Source organism: Sitodiplosis mosellana, unplaced genomic scaffold, assembly GCF_009176505.1.
Source record: "Sitodiplosis mosellana isolate CC-2019 unplaced genomic scaffold, AAFC_SMos_1.0 Smas_scaffold_1, whole genome shotgun sequence".
Classification (NCBI taxonomy): Eukaryota; Metazoa; Arthropoda; class Insecta; order Diptera; family Cecidomyiidae; genus Sitodiplosis; species Sitodiplosis mosellana.
Window position 1 is genome coordinate 15,479,550 of NW_022595244.1, and position 12,784 is coordinate 15,492,333.

A 12,784-nucleotide genomic window follows, 5' to 3' on the forward strand; every position below is an offset into this window, starting at 1 on the left:
ATTTCGATGTCATGCCATTTTTTTCCCATTCGTGTTTCCACTTGCGATCCGATGAGCGTGTAAATCCACTGGTTATATCATTGCAAGAGGAGAATTTCATGGATTTTCTCCGCTAACAATTTAATGCCGCTTAACCGAACCGATATCGATTGCCCCGTTTTTTTTCCCATCGAACGGAGCGATGTCGACGTCGCCGGAACGAACACTGGAGAAATCTGTTCGGTCGCACACTGAAAAATGACATTGCGTTGGTTGCACCTCATGCGGTCGCAGGAGAAGTTTAACAATAACATTTGTTTTGCTACGTTTGACTCATAAACATAAATTTGTTTTCCGATTCTCATTTTCTGCCGTTTCTCTTTTCGCTTCGCCTCACTCACCCGAAGCAAGTAGCACACATCCGATCCGTATTCCCCTGCACAGCAGCCAGCCAGCCAGCCAGCGAGAGAGAGCACCGTAAACAAAACGTAAACAATACGGTTTGAACTTCAAATGAAGTGCGTAACAAAACACATAGTCAGCCGCTCGCAGCGTCACTGCTCGATGCACGTATGTATGTGTGCGAATGTGTTTACACCAAACGGAGAATTGTTTACGAGGCTACGGTGTCGGTGTCGAACGACGAACCGATCTTTATAGAATTGGTGGCATGCATCGCACGATTCGTTCATGCAAACAGTTCAAAGCTAGCGTGCCGTCACTGAACACCTATTTTGCTGTTCGCTCTCGCTATCCGAGACTTTTCACTAGAAAATCTATTTGAATCACATACAAAACCTTCTCAATTACTTCGTTTCATACGCAAAACCAATTTCAATTGATTTTGAACGAAATAAACCATTACGTCAAAATAACAAAAGGACTGATTTCTATCAACACAATTTGCTGCATTCATTTATTTCCAACTGTTTTTTCCACGAAAATATTTTTTTTTAAACAACAAACAACCAAAAAAAAAATCAAAATCAACAGTGTTATTGATACATTCGCCCTTCAAGAGGAATTTCCTTTTTTGTACGTGACGTTTTTTTTAAAAATATTTTAATACAAATTGGTTACTACCGATTAACAATTGAAAGTGGGTGAAACGAGTGCTACAGATCCTAATTGTGTAATTAATAACCTTATATGATACAATTAATTTTTTGCAATAAAAATCATTCATATTTTGATACGCAACCAAATTACAAGTGAACAATTAACGGTCAAAATTGACGGAAATTTTATTCAAGTGATACCGGTCAATTGATATATTGAATTGATTACGCCTGTCATCGAAACGAGTGAAACACGAGCGAAATTAACGGGTTTGAGGCAAAGAAGAAAAATAAATTAAACGAAAGAATTCGAAATTCTGTAGTGAACTTACAAAACCGTTCAGATCACAAAGAAACCAATTGGCATTTATCAAGACAAAAGAAAGAGAGAGAAAAAAACGGTGAAATCATCTGGTGGAAAAAGAGTCAAACGTGAACAAAAGATAAGTGCGCGCATACGAAGTGACAAATTGCTTTAAAAAAAATAGCAGCAACAACGTTTCAAAAAAAGCAAATCGCATTTATCCGAAGAACAGTGGCTGCGCCATCCATACGCTGAAAGAAAGGAGAAGAGAAGTAAAGCGAAAAAAAAGCGTTAAAGAAAAAAACACATCAAACAACTGTCATTGAAATGTGGTCACCTAGTTTCTGGTTGAACATTTGAAAAGAAAAACTGTTCAGCGGCAACAAATGAGTGAATGAATTTGTATCTCTCGTTGACTATTGAAAGTGATTTCGTATCTCATGATTGCTCTTTTCCATTACATTGCATGCAATGCAAATGTCTATGTGTGTGTGAATGAACACAACGGTTTTTAGTTTGGTGTACAATATTCATTGAACCCATATAAAAAAAGAGACTCTTGCATTGAGACTGTGATTTGATTACTCTTGATTGCATTACGATTGACCAAAAAGAAGGAAAGCATAAAGGCACTTGAGACAAACAGCAAAAGCGGAGCGAGATAGACAAATCGAATAATTCGTGCGAGTGCGTATCTCATGTGTGACAATTGGAAGCAAAAAAAAAATAAGCACGACAAAAGAAGAGAAAGAGCGTAGAGAGAAGTAACAAAATAAATCGTGCAAGTGGCTACAATTGTGGTACGTGTTCACGTTAACAAGCAATCAGCTATATAACAATATACAAACAACGCGCTTACACTTGAAACATAAGTAGCAAATAGATACTACTACGTACAGTAACCAAGTAGCTGCTCTCTCTCTCTAGCGCACAACTCAAACTCAAACTCAACGCAGATCTAACAGCAAAGAGAAGAAAAAAAACCTACAACAAAGAGCAAAGAAGCGAACAAAAAGCAAAAAAAAAAGTGAAACGGTTAACATATTTTTTCTTATAGTTGTGCTTAACCGTTGTGTGTGCTGTTTTTTATATTTATTTTGTATCTCCTATTATTTTCGTTTCGTTGTGCGGCTGCCACAGTGAACGAGGCAAGAAGAAGAAGAAACGAATTGCGTGAATTGTGTGAATGAATTTGCTTGAGAGTCAATACACACTATTTGTACAAACTAAAAAATAAACCGAAAAGACAGAGAAGAAAAACTCCATCGAGTTCGCACAAACGACAACAACGTCGACGACTATAATTCAAGTTAACTTTCAATCGAGAATACATTGAGGGAAAACAGTTAACATCAACCGAAGGAAAAACATAGTTTATCGAAGAATATTATTGTACTTGTTTGAATGTGTGCTGTTGTGCCAAAGTAAAAGAAGACGAAAACAAAACGTGATTAACGCACAAAGTGTACTTTTCCGATAGTGTCAGTAAAAATCCAATGTTTTGTTAACATAACGCTTTTACACCGATCAACGTGCACAGTGCTTTTCATTTTCGAAACGAGTGATCGAATATATATATCTCAGAGATTGAACAACGCTAAAACATTGCCTAAGTTGATTGAATACAGTTCCAGTAGCTTGAAAGAAAGAAAAACAACGCGCAAATATCGTTCGAACGAAAAACTGTGAATCGATGAACGCTAACCATTTTAATGCATTTTTAATTTTACAAGTGCTGATGTTGGTGTTTGTGTGTGCGTGCGCGAAAACAAGTCAACCAAAACGCCAAATCCAAAGTGATTGATGTAAACAACAACAAAAAAGACTATAAAGAAATAAATGGTCAAGCCTATAATTAGGTGCTTATTCGTTTGATGAAAAACAATTTCAGCAAACTGACAGAAATAAAAAAAAACACTGAAGAACGGCGTGCTCGCGACAACTATGAAACAATTTCGGTTGTGGTAACCACTTAAGAACACTCGATTGAAATCCATTCAAATCTGACAATTCAAGCATATTGAGTTCAGTGTGAGTTAATCAACCGTGACTGCGCACGAAATTTTTCATAAAATCAAAACAAAAAAAATATGACTTAATATTTCCAAATTTTCTATGAAATCAGTGAGATTGAAAAATACAATTGAGAAATGAACCAATTTTTTTTTTAAGTTTTAGAAATAAAGAGTTGGATTTTTTTCTATTCACCAAAGTAACAAACAAACAAAAAAACGAAACTCTTTCGAAAAATAAACTGAAAAAAAGAGAGTGGCGCTTCCTTTGAATTTATATGCACTGTGGGAATTTCCGTGCAACGGCTGTAAAGCGATAAAAAGTCATAAATAAAGAAGCTCCTTTCGAAGGGAAGCAAATTTTTTTCATTACACACACTTAACCGTGTGTAGCCGAGAACCGTAGCAAGGATCCAACCGAATAAACGGTGTTTTGATAAGCGCGCAAAACAGCAAACAACCGAAAAGAAGAGGCAACAAGAGAAAAACGAGAACGAACGAGAAAAAGGGAACAGAAAAGCCAAACAATATGACACTTCCGACAACAAGCTTGAATGCCACTGACGACGATTCCGATATGTTTGGACCACCTCGCACATCACCATTACGTTATACACGGCCGCGCGTACCCATGATATCGGCAAAATTACGTTTACGCGAAGAACGCAAGAGAATATTGCAGCTATGCGCCCACAAATTGGAACGTATTAAGGACTCCGAAACGAATTTACGACGAAGCGTGTGCATTAATAACACCTATTCACGTCTAACGGACGAGGTGCGCCGAGAGAAACAAAGTCGATATTTAGCCAATTTACCAAAGTAAGTACACACTTTATTTACGATTATTACGGCCACTATAAAATAACCAGTCAGCTCCGCTTTCGATGGTGCTGGCATTCAACGTTTTTGCAATTAGTTTTTTTTTCTTCTTCTCTGCGCTCTTGCAATGGCTATGCAATTTTCTCTGCTGTTCGTCTTAAATTTTCGATGAAGATTTCAAATTGTGAAAACCGATTCCCGAGATAGAGGCGTGGATGGAAGAAAGAGAGAAATGAATATACACGTAATAAAATGGGAAATAACGAATGCGAAAATGCGTCGCCAATCGATGGCCAGAGAGAAATATTGAGTCATATATTTAGTGGAGCGTGCTCTGTGCCAAACACATCACAGTTCATCTCACCACTACTGTTTATTAACTTTCGTTAGCGTGGCTATTAATGTCGATTCTTCGTTTTTTTTCTTCTCAACTCATTTTTGTTTTTGTTTTTTTTTCTCTTCGCATTTGTTTGCCTTTTGTTTTGATGTCGAACCAAATATTGAGGTATGACACAGCGAGAACTGTAAACATTCAACACAAGAGATTCATGTACAAGTTGTCGAATCAGGCATTGGTGCTAATGTTTCGATGGCTAATCGAGATAAAATGATAATTGATAGGTCGTATAAGTTTTTGGCTTATGCATTTCAATATCAATACTGTATCAGCAAAATGAAGGGAAAAAAACAAGCACACCTCGCACCACTCGCCGAAATGAAACGAAACGAAACGAATATCTCGAATGCTGGGTGATAAATGATGATAATACAATCGGCACACGCTTTTTGCTTTCACCCACAACGTAAATATTCAGCGCATACACATCCATCCATCCACACACATACATTTCACTTAATAAAATAAAGAACTTCTAAATGTGCCAAGAATATCCGCGAATCCATCGCAATGGTTTTGTGCTTTCATGCTGAAATCGCAACAATAATAAAGTATCGCACTTTTTCATATACATTATCTACGGACGCGAGGGCGAAGCCGAGTGGTTTCGGTGCGCGCTCTCACCCGCTCTCACTCACTCACAGTTGCTACATGCCAAGTACTATCTGTGCATTCATATCACCACACAAATCGCTTGCTCTCGCTCTCTTTCTCTCCCTTTTCGTGTGTACGCTTTTTCCAGTTTTGTTCACAGCCCGTCACTTTGGTATGTGTATGCATAAGCTGTTCACTTGCTCGATGCAGACTGTGCAAATTAACGCGTCACAGGCGACTCTGGTATCGTGCGTCGTTTTCTATTATTATTCCGTAATAAATTTCTCGTCTCTTCCTCTCTTTCTCGTCGTCGTCGTTTTCTTCTTCTTTTTCCATTCTATCGTTCGCTTCTTCTTTTAGCCTGGCCTGGCCTCGAAAATCGTGTCTTTGAAACTTGTTGTTACTCAATCAATACATATTTGCTTTTTGGATGGGGCCTTCCTCCAGGTTTTTAACCGACCTAAAAATGTATATACATCTACGAAAATTGATTCAGGTAAACAGAATCGTAAAAGTTATATCCCCTCTGTGAAATCCCAAAATTAAACGGAAAACTTTTCGGAATTGTAATTGCTGCAATGTGCGCGCGTTCAATCGCGTTCATTTGCAAGGCGACACGCTTTTTTTTACCTTCAGTTCTCGGTCTCTTTTTTCTTTGCTTTTCTCATTGTTTCAACTTTGTTTGTGCTTTTCTCTTCTGTTCGCGTAAAATCAACAGTTTAAAGTGAAACGCAACAAAAACAGCAACAGGATAGAAATTCATACATTTATAATATTTCCGGCACATTTGATGCAAAGCATTTTACTATTTGACACTTCATACGAATTAATATGGAGAGCGAAATAACAAAAAACTATTTGATCTCATCCGAGTGAAGTGAATTCTTTGCGTATGCGGTTTTCCCCACATCTCGATTGGTTCCGATTTTTTTTTCGATTCTACCAATTCGGCCGAATGAAACAAAAGAGAATGAACAACAACGGCAACAACAACAACAACAACGGCAGTCGCATGATGATGATGATGATGATAATACTAATAACAATAATGATGCGTAAATGCGGATTCAAGGCGCTATCAATTCTATCCGTAAACACTTGTTCAATCAATGTAACTGCTTTTGTTTATTTGCAATGACGTCACAAATTCAAATTGACACAGTCAGAGGAATCAACTGATATTACTCTCTCTCGCGCGCGCTGACTGGTTTATGTGTTTCGTAATAAGCTATCCATCCGTATGGCTGTTCATCATTTATAATTTAGTCAAGTACATTGGATCACATTACTCGATACCTCGTTCATTATAAGTTACACATTCCGAAATTTTACTACCGCAATGTATTGCAAGACACACACACACACACACAGAGAGAGAGAGAGAGAGAGAGAGAGAGAGAGAGAGAGAGAGAGAAAAAAGAGTGAATGAGAGAGTCAGTGTGTGAGCACTCGTTCGCTTGCTCATTCTGCGTGTGTTGACGTGACAAAATATGAAATGTCTTGTTACTGCGTTCATATGTTCGCCGTTCGAATGTTCCAATCAAAAATATGTGCCAATTTAACACAACGCGGCGCACAACGAAATCGAAACACTAAAAAGCGTTTTCGCATCTGAGCATTCTTTTGCGTTCGTTTATATAATTTCAAATTGCTTTGGACTTTTCGGACAAATTGGAATTGATTTAAAACAGTATTTTACACTTGAATTGCGAGATATTTCGATTTGCAATTGGCTGCTATACACGTTTAACCCATGAATTTTTATTCAAATATTTGCACAGAATGAACACAAATTAGAAATATGAATAACGAAAAATTCCCAACCATGCCGTCGTTGTCGTCGTCGTTGTCGTTGTCGTTGTTGTGTGCATTTAGCATACCAAATGAATTCGCGCTAAATATGTGTTACATTCTCATTCTGTCTGTGTATCTGGATCGTAGTAACTCGTTTGCATTTGCCGTCAATTTTTTTATTCCATTTTCTATTCGAATATGAATTTGCCGAGTTCAATGCGAATTTCAAATATTCCCGAAGAATTTTCGGACAATTTTTCCATAATTGCATTTGATTTTGCATTTTGATTCGTCTCATCCATTTCGACGGCATTTTCTAGTCCATAGAATTGTATGAATCATGGATGCTGTTACTGCGGTGGCGGCCGCCACCACTACCGTCGACGTCGAAACAAAGACACGGCGAGTTCATTGGAAGTTTCATTTGCATTGCGAAAAAATACAGACAATTTAGATTGCATGATTAGATTATTGCACTGATGTCTGAGTGCATTGACATGGATAATGAAAATGTGCTCAGCATGAGAAGCGATCACTTACCGAAACATTACTCTGAAATGAAACCGATGAGAAAAAAAAATCACAATGAAAGTTATCTGACCGCTGAATAAGTAAATGAATCGATCACACGAAAGTAATGGTGACAAAAAAAAGTGTATCGTTCAACCGAAAATGAAAGCTACTAAGCGAACGACCAGGCAGCACGCAGTAGCAGAAAAAAATGGATTGCAATGCATTAAACAGTTTGCGTGGCCATTCAGTCTTGCTTGCAATTTCAGTTTTTCTTTATTTCTTTTTTGAGTTGCCGACTCTCTTTTCTCTCTCTCCCACTTCACTTCTGCTTCGTTCAAACATATGAATGCAATAGCTAGCCATGGCCAATGAATATGTTATGACGCTGTATTTTTCCTTTTTCCATCACTTCTTCTATTCGCACATTTATTCAGTTTGGTACGTGTGCTGCGTCACATATATATTCAGTTAGCTTGTATATCGACATTAGCGATGAATGTGACTGAACAGGCAACCTACACGTTTCTATCTCGCTGTCAGTACTCAGTTCATCATTGTTCTGGTGCTACTTCTGCTGCTGTACACGTGTGCCAAGCATTTACATTTTGTTTTATACGATATCATTCGGTGCCGTTGCCGTCAATTTTTTCCTACAACCGTCTATTGACACAACTATCTTTAGAGCAACACTGCTCCGCTGCTCGCTATAGTTTGTGCAAATAATATTACGACGCTTGCAAAATTTTCCATTCCGGATGGAAGATTGTGGTTCTAAACATTCGATCCCCTATCGCACAATGAATCCTCCTGCACTATTCTCTCGATGCCAAAGCATTTAACATTTTTCATTGCGGTGGTGTGAGCGTTTGTGTTGCGTTGCAGCTTTTATTGTTGTTGTTGTTGTGGCTACTTCTGTTGGAAAATGAACACATTCACTGGTTCAGCTAGCTAAGTACACAAGCATCCGAAAGAAAGGAGTAAGTGAACCACATGCACATAATTGCAACCATTGCACTGCACTCACGCCGTAAATCTGCATCGAATGCACATGAACAAGGAAGATAATCAAGTTGACGAACGAAAAATGTGAAACTTGTACAAGAAAAGACAAAGCACTCGAGTTATTCAATAGCAGCGACGACGACGACGGCGGCGACGGCAGAGGTAGCAACAGCGTCACCGACACTACGATTCAATGTGTGCTTTTTTCCGTATGTGTTGTGTTGCCGCCGCTGCCATCGCTGTGTTTTGCGCGCCCGACATTCTCATCAAGCAAGCGACCATGCAAGCGCGCGCACCGCGCATCTTTTCAAGTGGTTTTCAGCTATTGTTTCGGTTTGTGTTTTTTTTTCCTTTGCTTTTGGTGCTTGGGCCGTCGTCTCTCATTCGCATCTTCGTTGACTGAAAACTGCCAGCATGCGGCTGAAAATCTTTGATTTTACCGAAATGAATTTTATCTGAGCTCTCCCAATGCCGTTGCATGAGTGATGACAAACCTCGTTTTTTGTTTCATATCTCGCAGCGCATTTTTTGCCACACAAAAATCGGATTCATCCGGGTTTTCATGCGTACGATTACAGCTCTTTTGCAAATGAATTGCTTTTCCACACATGAATATGCACTAACAAAAAATCACCAACAACAACAGCAACAGCAACTGCCTCCATTCGAACCGAACAAGAAATATTCAACGTACGTCCAATCGCAAACATTTTAATTAAATGTCACATAAAACGATAATGATCGGTTTCGTTAAACCTGCCGTGCAATTGAAATGGAAACGATGCGCCCAAGCGGCCAGCGCCACGTTTTTCTTTTCTCTTCTCTCTTTTTGCTTCTCTCGTTCGATTTGGTTTGCACGGCGGTGGCAGCGACGACGGGCAATGTGAAAATGTCATGCAATGTAGAAAATCGGGTCAAATGTGTAATTTGTCATCGGGGCGCATCCTTTGAACACTTTTCCGTACAAATTGTGTTGATGGCTTAACGCGCCGTGCACCTTTTTAATCCCATCATTATGATGGCACGGTCTCGGTTGAACATTTACCGTTAATTTCCTTGATGAAGAATTTTGCATTTTCTGCACAGAAAATATTTCATTTAGTTCCGGTTGCAATGACTCGGCGGAATGTCGTTTTTTTTTTGGAACAGAGATATTCACGGAGCTTTGTCGTGCTTCAATACTTTTTTTCTAGTTTTACGATTTTGTTTTCGGGAAAGAAGAAGATTGCTTCCGTATATTCTGCCCGTATAAAAAACAATCTGACAACAAAAAAACGTACACATGTAATACGGTTTGAATCGACATCAAGGACGTATGGAATTTCAAATGATTTCCCCCAGCTTTAACCATTAGTTTATTTCAAATGCTTGTTGTTGTTGATTTCGTGCAAAAACGGGCAAACAGAAGTACCGCAAAAATGTAAATGGTTTCCATTTTTATTAACGCCATTTTTCATTCGGCATTTAAAATTCATTACATTGAGCACACCAAAAAAAAAAATCGGTTTTATTGTGTTGCTGTTTTTTCGGTTGCTCGCATATTACCCTTTCATTTGACGTCGATTGTTGCCGTTTTCGGGCTCGTTCAAATGGTTTAGAGTGTCAACTCATTCGAAATATACTACACAACATAATAAGCGACTTCCGTGAAATATGTCACATGAAATATGTTTTCATGAACTCATAATTGATGATGATTCGAAGTGAATCAGTACGAACGAAAGACAAAATGAAAAAAAAATGTCGCCAAGAAAATCGAAAAAATTAATTTATTCCATTACCCAAATTAAGTAGCTGCTTACAAAAAGTAAATAAAATCCGATCTGTTGTGTTGTTCGACATGTAACGTTTTGAACGAGAAACATAGCATGGAAATGATAAATACACACAGAGAGAGTAGAGGCAACAGTTTAATTCAATTACAATTATCATCATAATCATGCATTGTATTCATAAATTCTCAAAGTTTGAAGCTTATCATGACAGCAGAGAAAAATTGTTGAAAAAAAAAAATCAAAACAAACAAATGTTCACGAGAGAGAAAGAGGAAAAAAAATGTTCGTTTGTTGATTACATTACTATAAGTGATTTTGTTTTATTAGTTCGACTTTTTGTTTGCGAGCGCATTCAGTGCGAGGCGCACACACGTAAGCCAGAAGAAGTGAAGTAAATATACTCAGAGGTTAACAAAGGGAACACTGTTTGTTTATTCGCAGTAATTTTGATTCTTCGTTATTATTTCTCTCTGCTTTGCAATGTATCTTCAACTCGTTTCCAATTATATGCTCGTTTTCTTTCTCTATTCGTGTATTCACGATGAGATGAGAAAAAAAAAATGGAATTTGACGTTCGTTTTTTTTTAAATTATATTTGCACGCAAATCCGACAACATTTTGATCGCCACCACAGAAATTGACGCATACACAACACATACACAACACATACACACTATAGCGAATGAAGAAGACAAGTTGTCGTTTGAACGCTCAAAATAAGTAATTTGAATATTCGCGTTTGGATGCGACGCGTTTAAGTGACGTAGATATAGATCGTGAAGCGTTAACAGGGCAACACAAACAATCTTTAGAAATGTGAATAACAACAACCACCACAGCAGCAACAGCAACGACAACAATCAGAAACAGCACACACGCGACACCACAGCAGTCATTGTGCCTGTGTTGATTCTTTATAAATGAATCAAACGACGATTATTTGCTGAATTTGTTCCTTTTTGTTAAGTTTCACTCGGCCGTTGTTGTTTTTTTCGTCATTCTGTTTATGATGCGCGTTTTTGTTTACAAATTAGCTGAAGCAACACAACTTATTGATATTGCTCAATTGAATAATGGTCGCCGTACTTTTTAATGTGTGTGTGTGTACACTGTACAAGAAGAGAAATTCCCCATAAACAATAAATAAACGCACAAAAATTTATCATCACGTCAATTGGCATTGTGTTGAGCAATATTCTGAATGCAGGCACCTAAGTCATCGAAGCGACGCTTCCATATCGTCACATCGTAATGTGCGCGCACACGGAGTGGAAATGCCACCCAATTAACACGAAACAAACACTCGACCGCCTCAAAAGTCAAGGAAACCAGAAATTTTTTCTCTCTCTTCATCGGCGCGTGTCACAAATGGGTTTGTTTGAATTTCATTTGCTATGCTGATTAACTACGACATTCGAACATGTTTACGATATTCACAAAGCAACATGCCATTAGAAGATGGCCTGCGATCAGATCAACAACAACAAGTCTTGTCAAACAGTACGGAATTTTTTTTTAAACCAAACTCTCTTGGTCGATGTGACAAGAATTCGATTAACCGAAACAAAAACTCAAACGGAAGATAGAAAATAACAAGAGAAGCCGAAAAATTGTCAGCCTGAATAGTTGATTTGTCATATATCCAAGTCGTAAACTGTATTCTATGTATATAAGCCCGGTTCGCTGGGAATAAATTGATGGAGTGACAGAAAATTAGAATGACATGTATCATTATTGGTTCTGTGAGTGAATTTTTTGTTTTGAAAATTGGCTATTTTCAAAACAAAAATTTCGAAAAACTGTGGGAAAATAATACCTTTAAGCGGCTATAATTTATTTTTGGAATGTCCAAAACACATGGTGAATTGTTATAAATGATCAACTTGAGGTCCCGAACACATTACAAAAAAAGTAATGGATTATCTCCAGCCAGTAGCTCAAAAACTTGCCGAACACAATAACTAACTTGCATTCATATATATAGATCGGCTTTGAATACAGACATATGGTGACAATTCACGCAATCCGCTTTCGAAGCGACAACACCAAATTATGGAGGTAGTTTAATTAAGTATTTGTTCGAGGGTTAAAAACATAAAGTAGAATGAACACTAAATGCCACCTGAAACAAATAACAAAACCAAATGCATGTGTTTGCCTCCCTTTGCCTCCGTCGGTCGCCATCGAATGGGTGTACTTTAGTTCGGGCGAGAAAGAGGGAGGGAGAAAGAGAGTGAAAAACGATGGAAAATAGGCAACGGGAAATTAACAAAAGTGGTGCAAAGGTTGTTTCGAACACGCTCCGTTTGACGGTATTCGGATAGCGATAATTCTTCCCAATACATATCGAAATGCCATCGCACACTCACGGCACCATGAATCGAACTCATGTTACTCTCGAATGTTTCTCATTCGTTTCTGCCACATTTTACGATACTATCGAATGTACAGACACATGTGTGTGAGCATTGGCCTACTGAGCGTACGTAATGAAACAGATGATGATCGTTTCTCTTTTTCATTTCTTTCAGCGT

The 12,784-nt window shown here is 38.1% G+C and overlaps 1 protein-coding gene across 1 annotated transcript in view; it reads left to right on the plus strand.

Annotated features, from left to right (window-relative positions):
- The first annotated feature begins 634 nt into the window (after positions 1-634).
- LOC129577856 (uncharacterized) overlaps positions 635-12,784 on the plus strand; it is a 24,473-nt gene continuing 12,323 nt past the window's right edge. Inside the window, exon 1 of the mRNA XM_055465624.1 lies at positions 635-4,175. Within this exon, the coding sequence (XP_055321599.1) occupies positions 3,883-4,175 (293 nt within the window). The 5' untranslated portion in view covers positions 635-3,882. The remainder of the gene's footprint in view (positions 4,176-12,784) is intronic.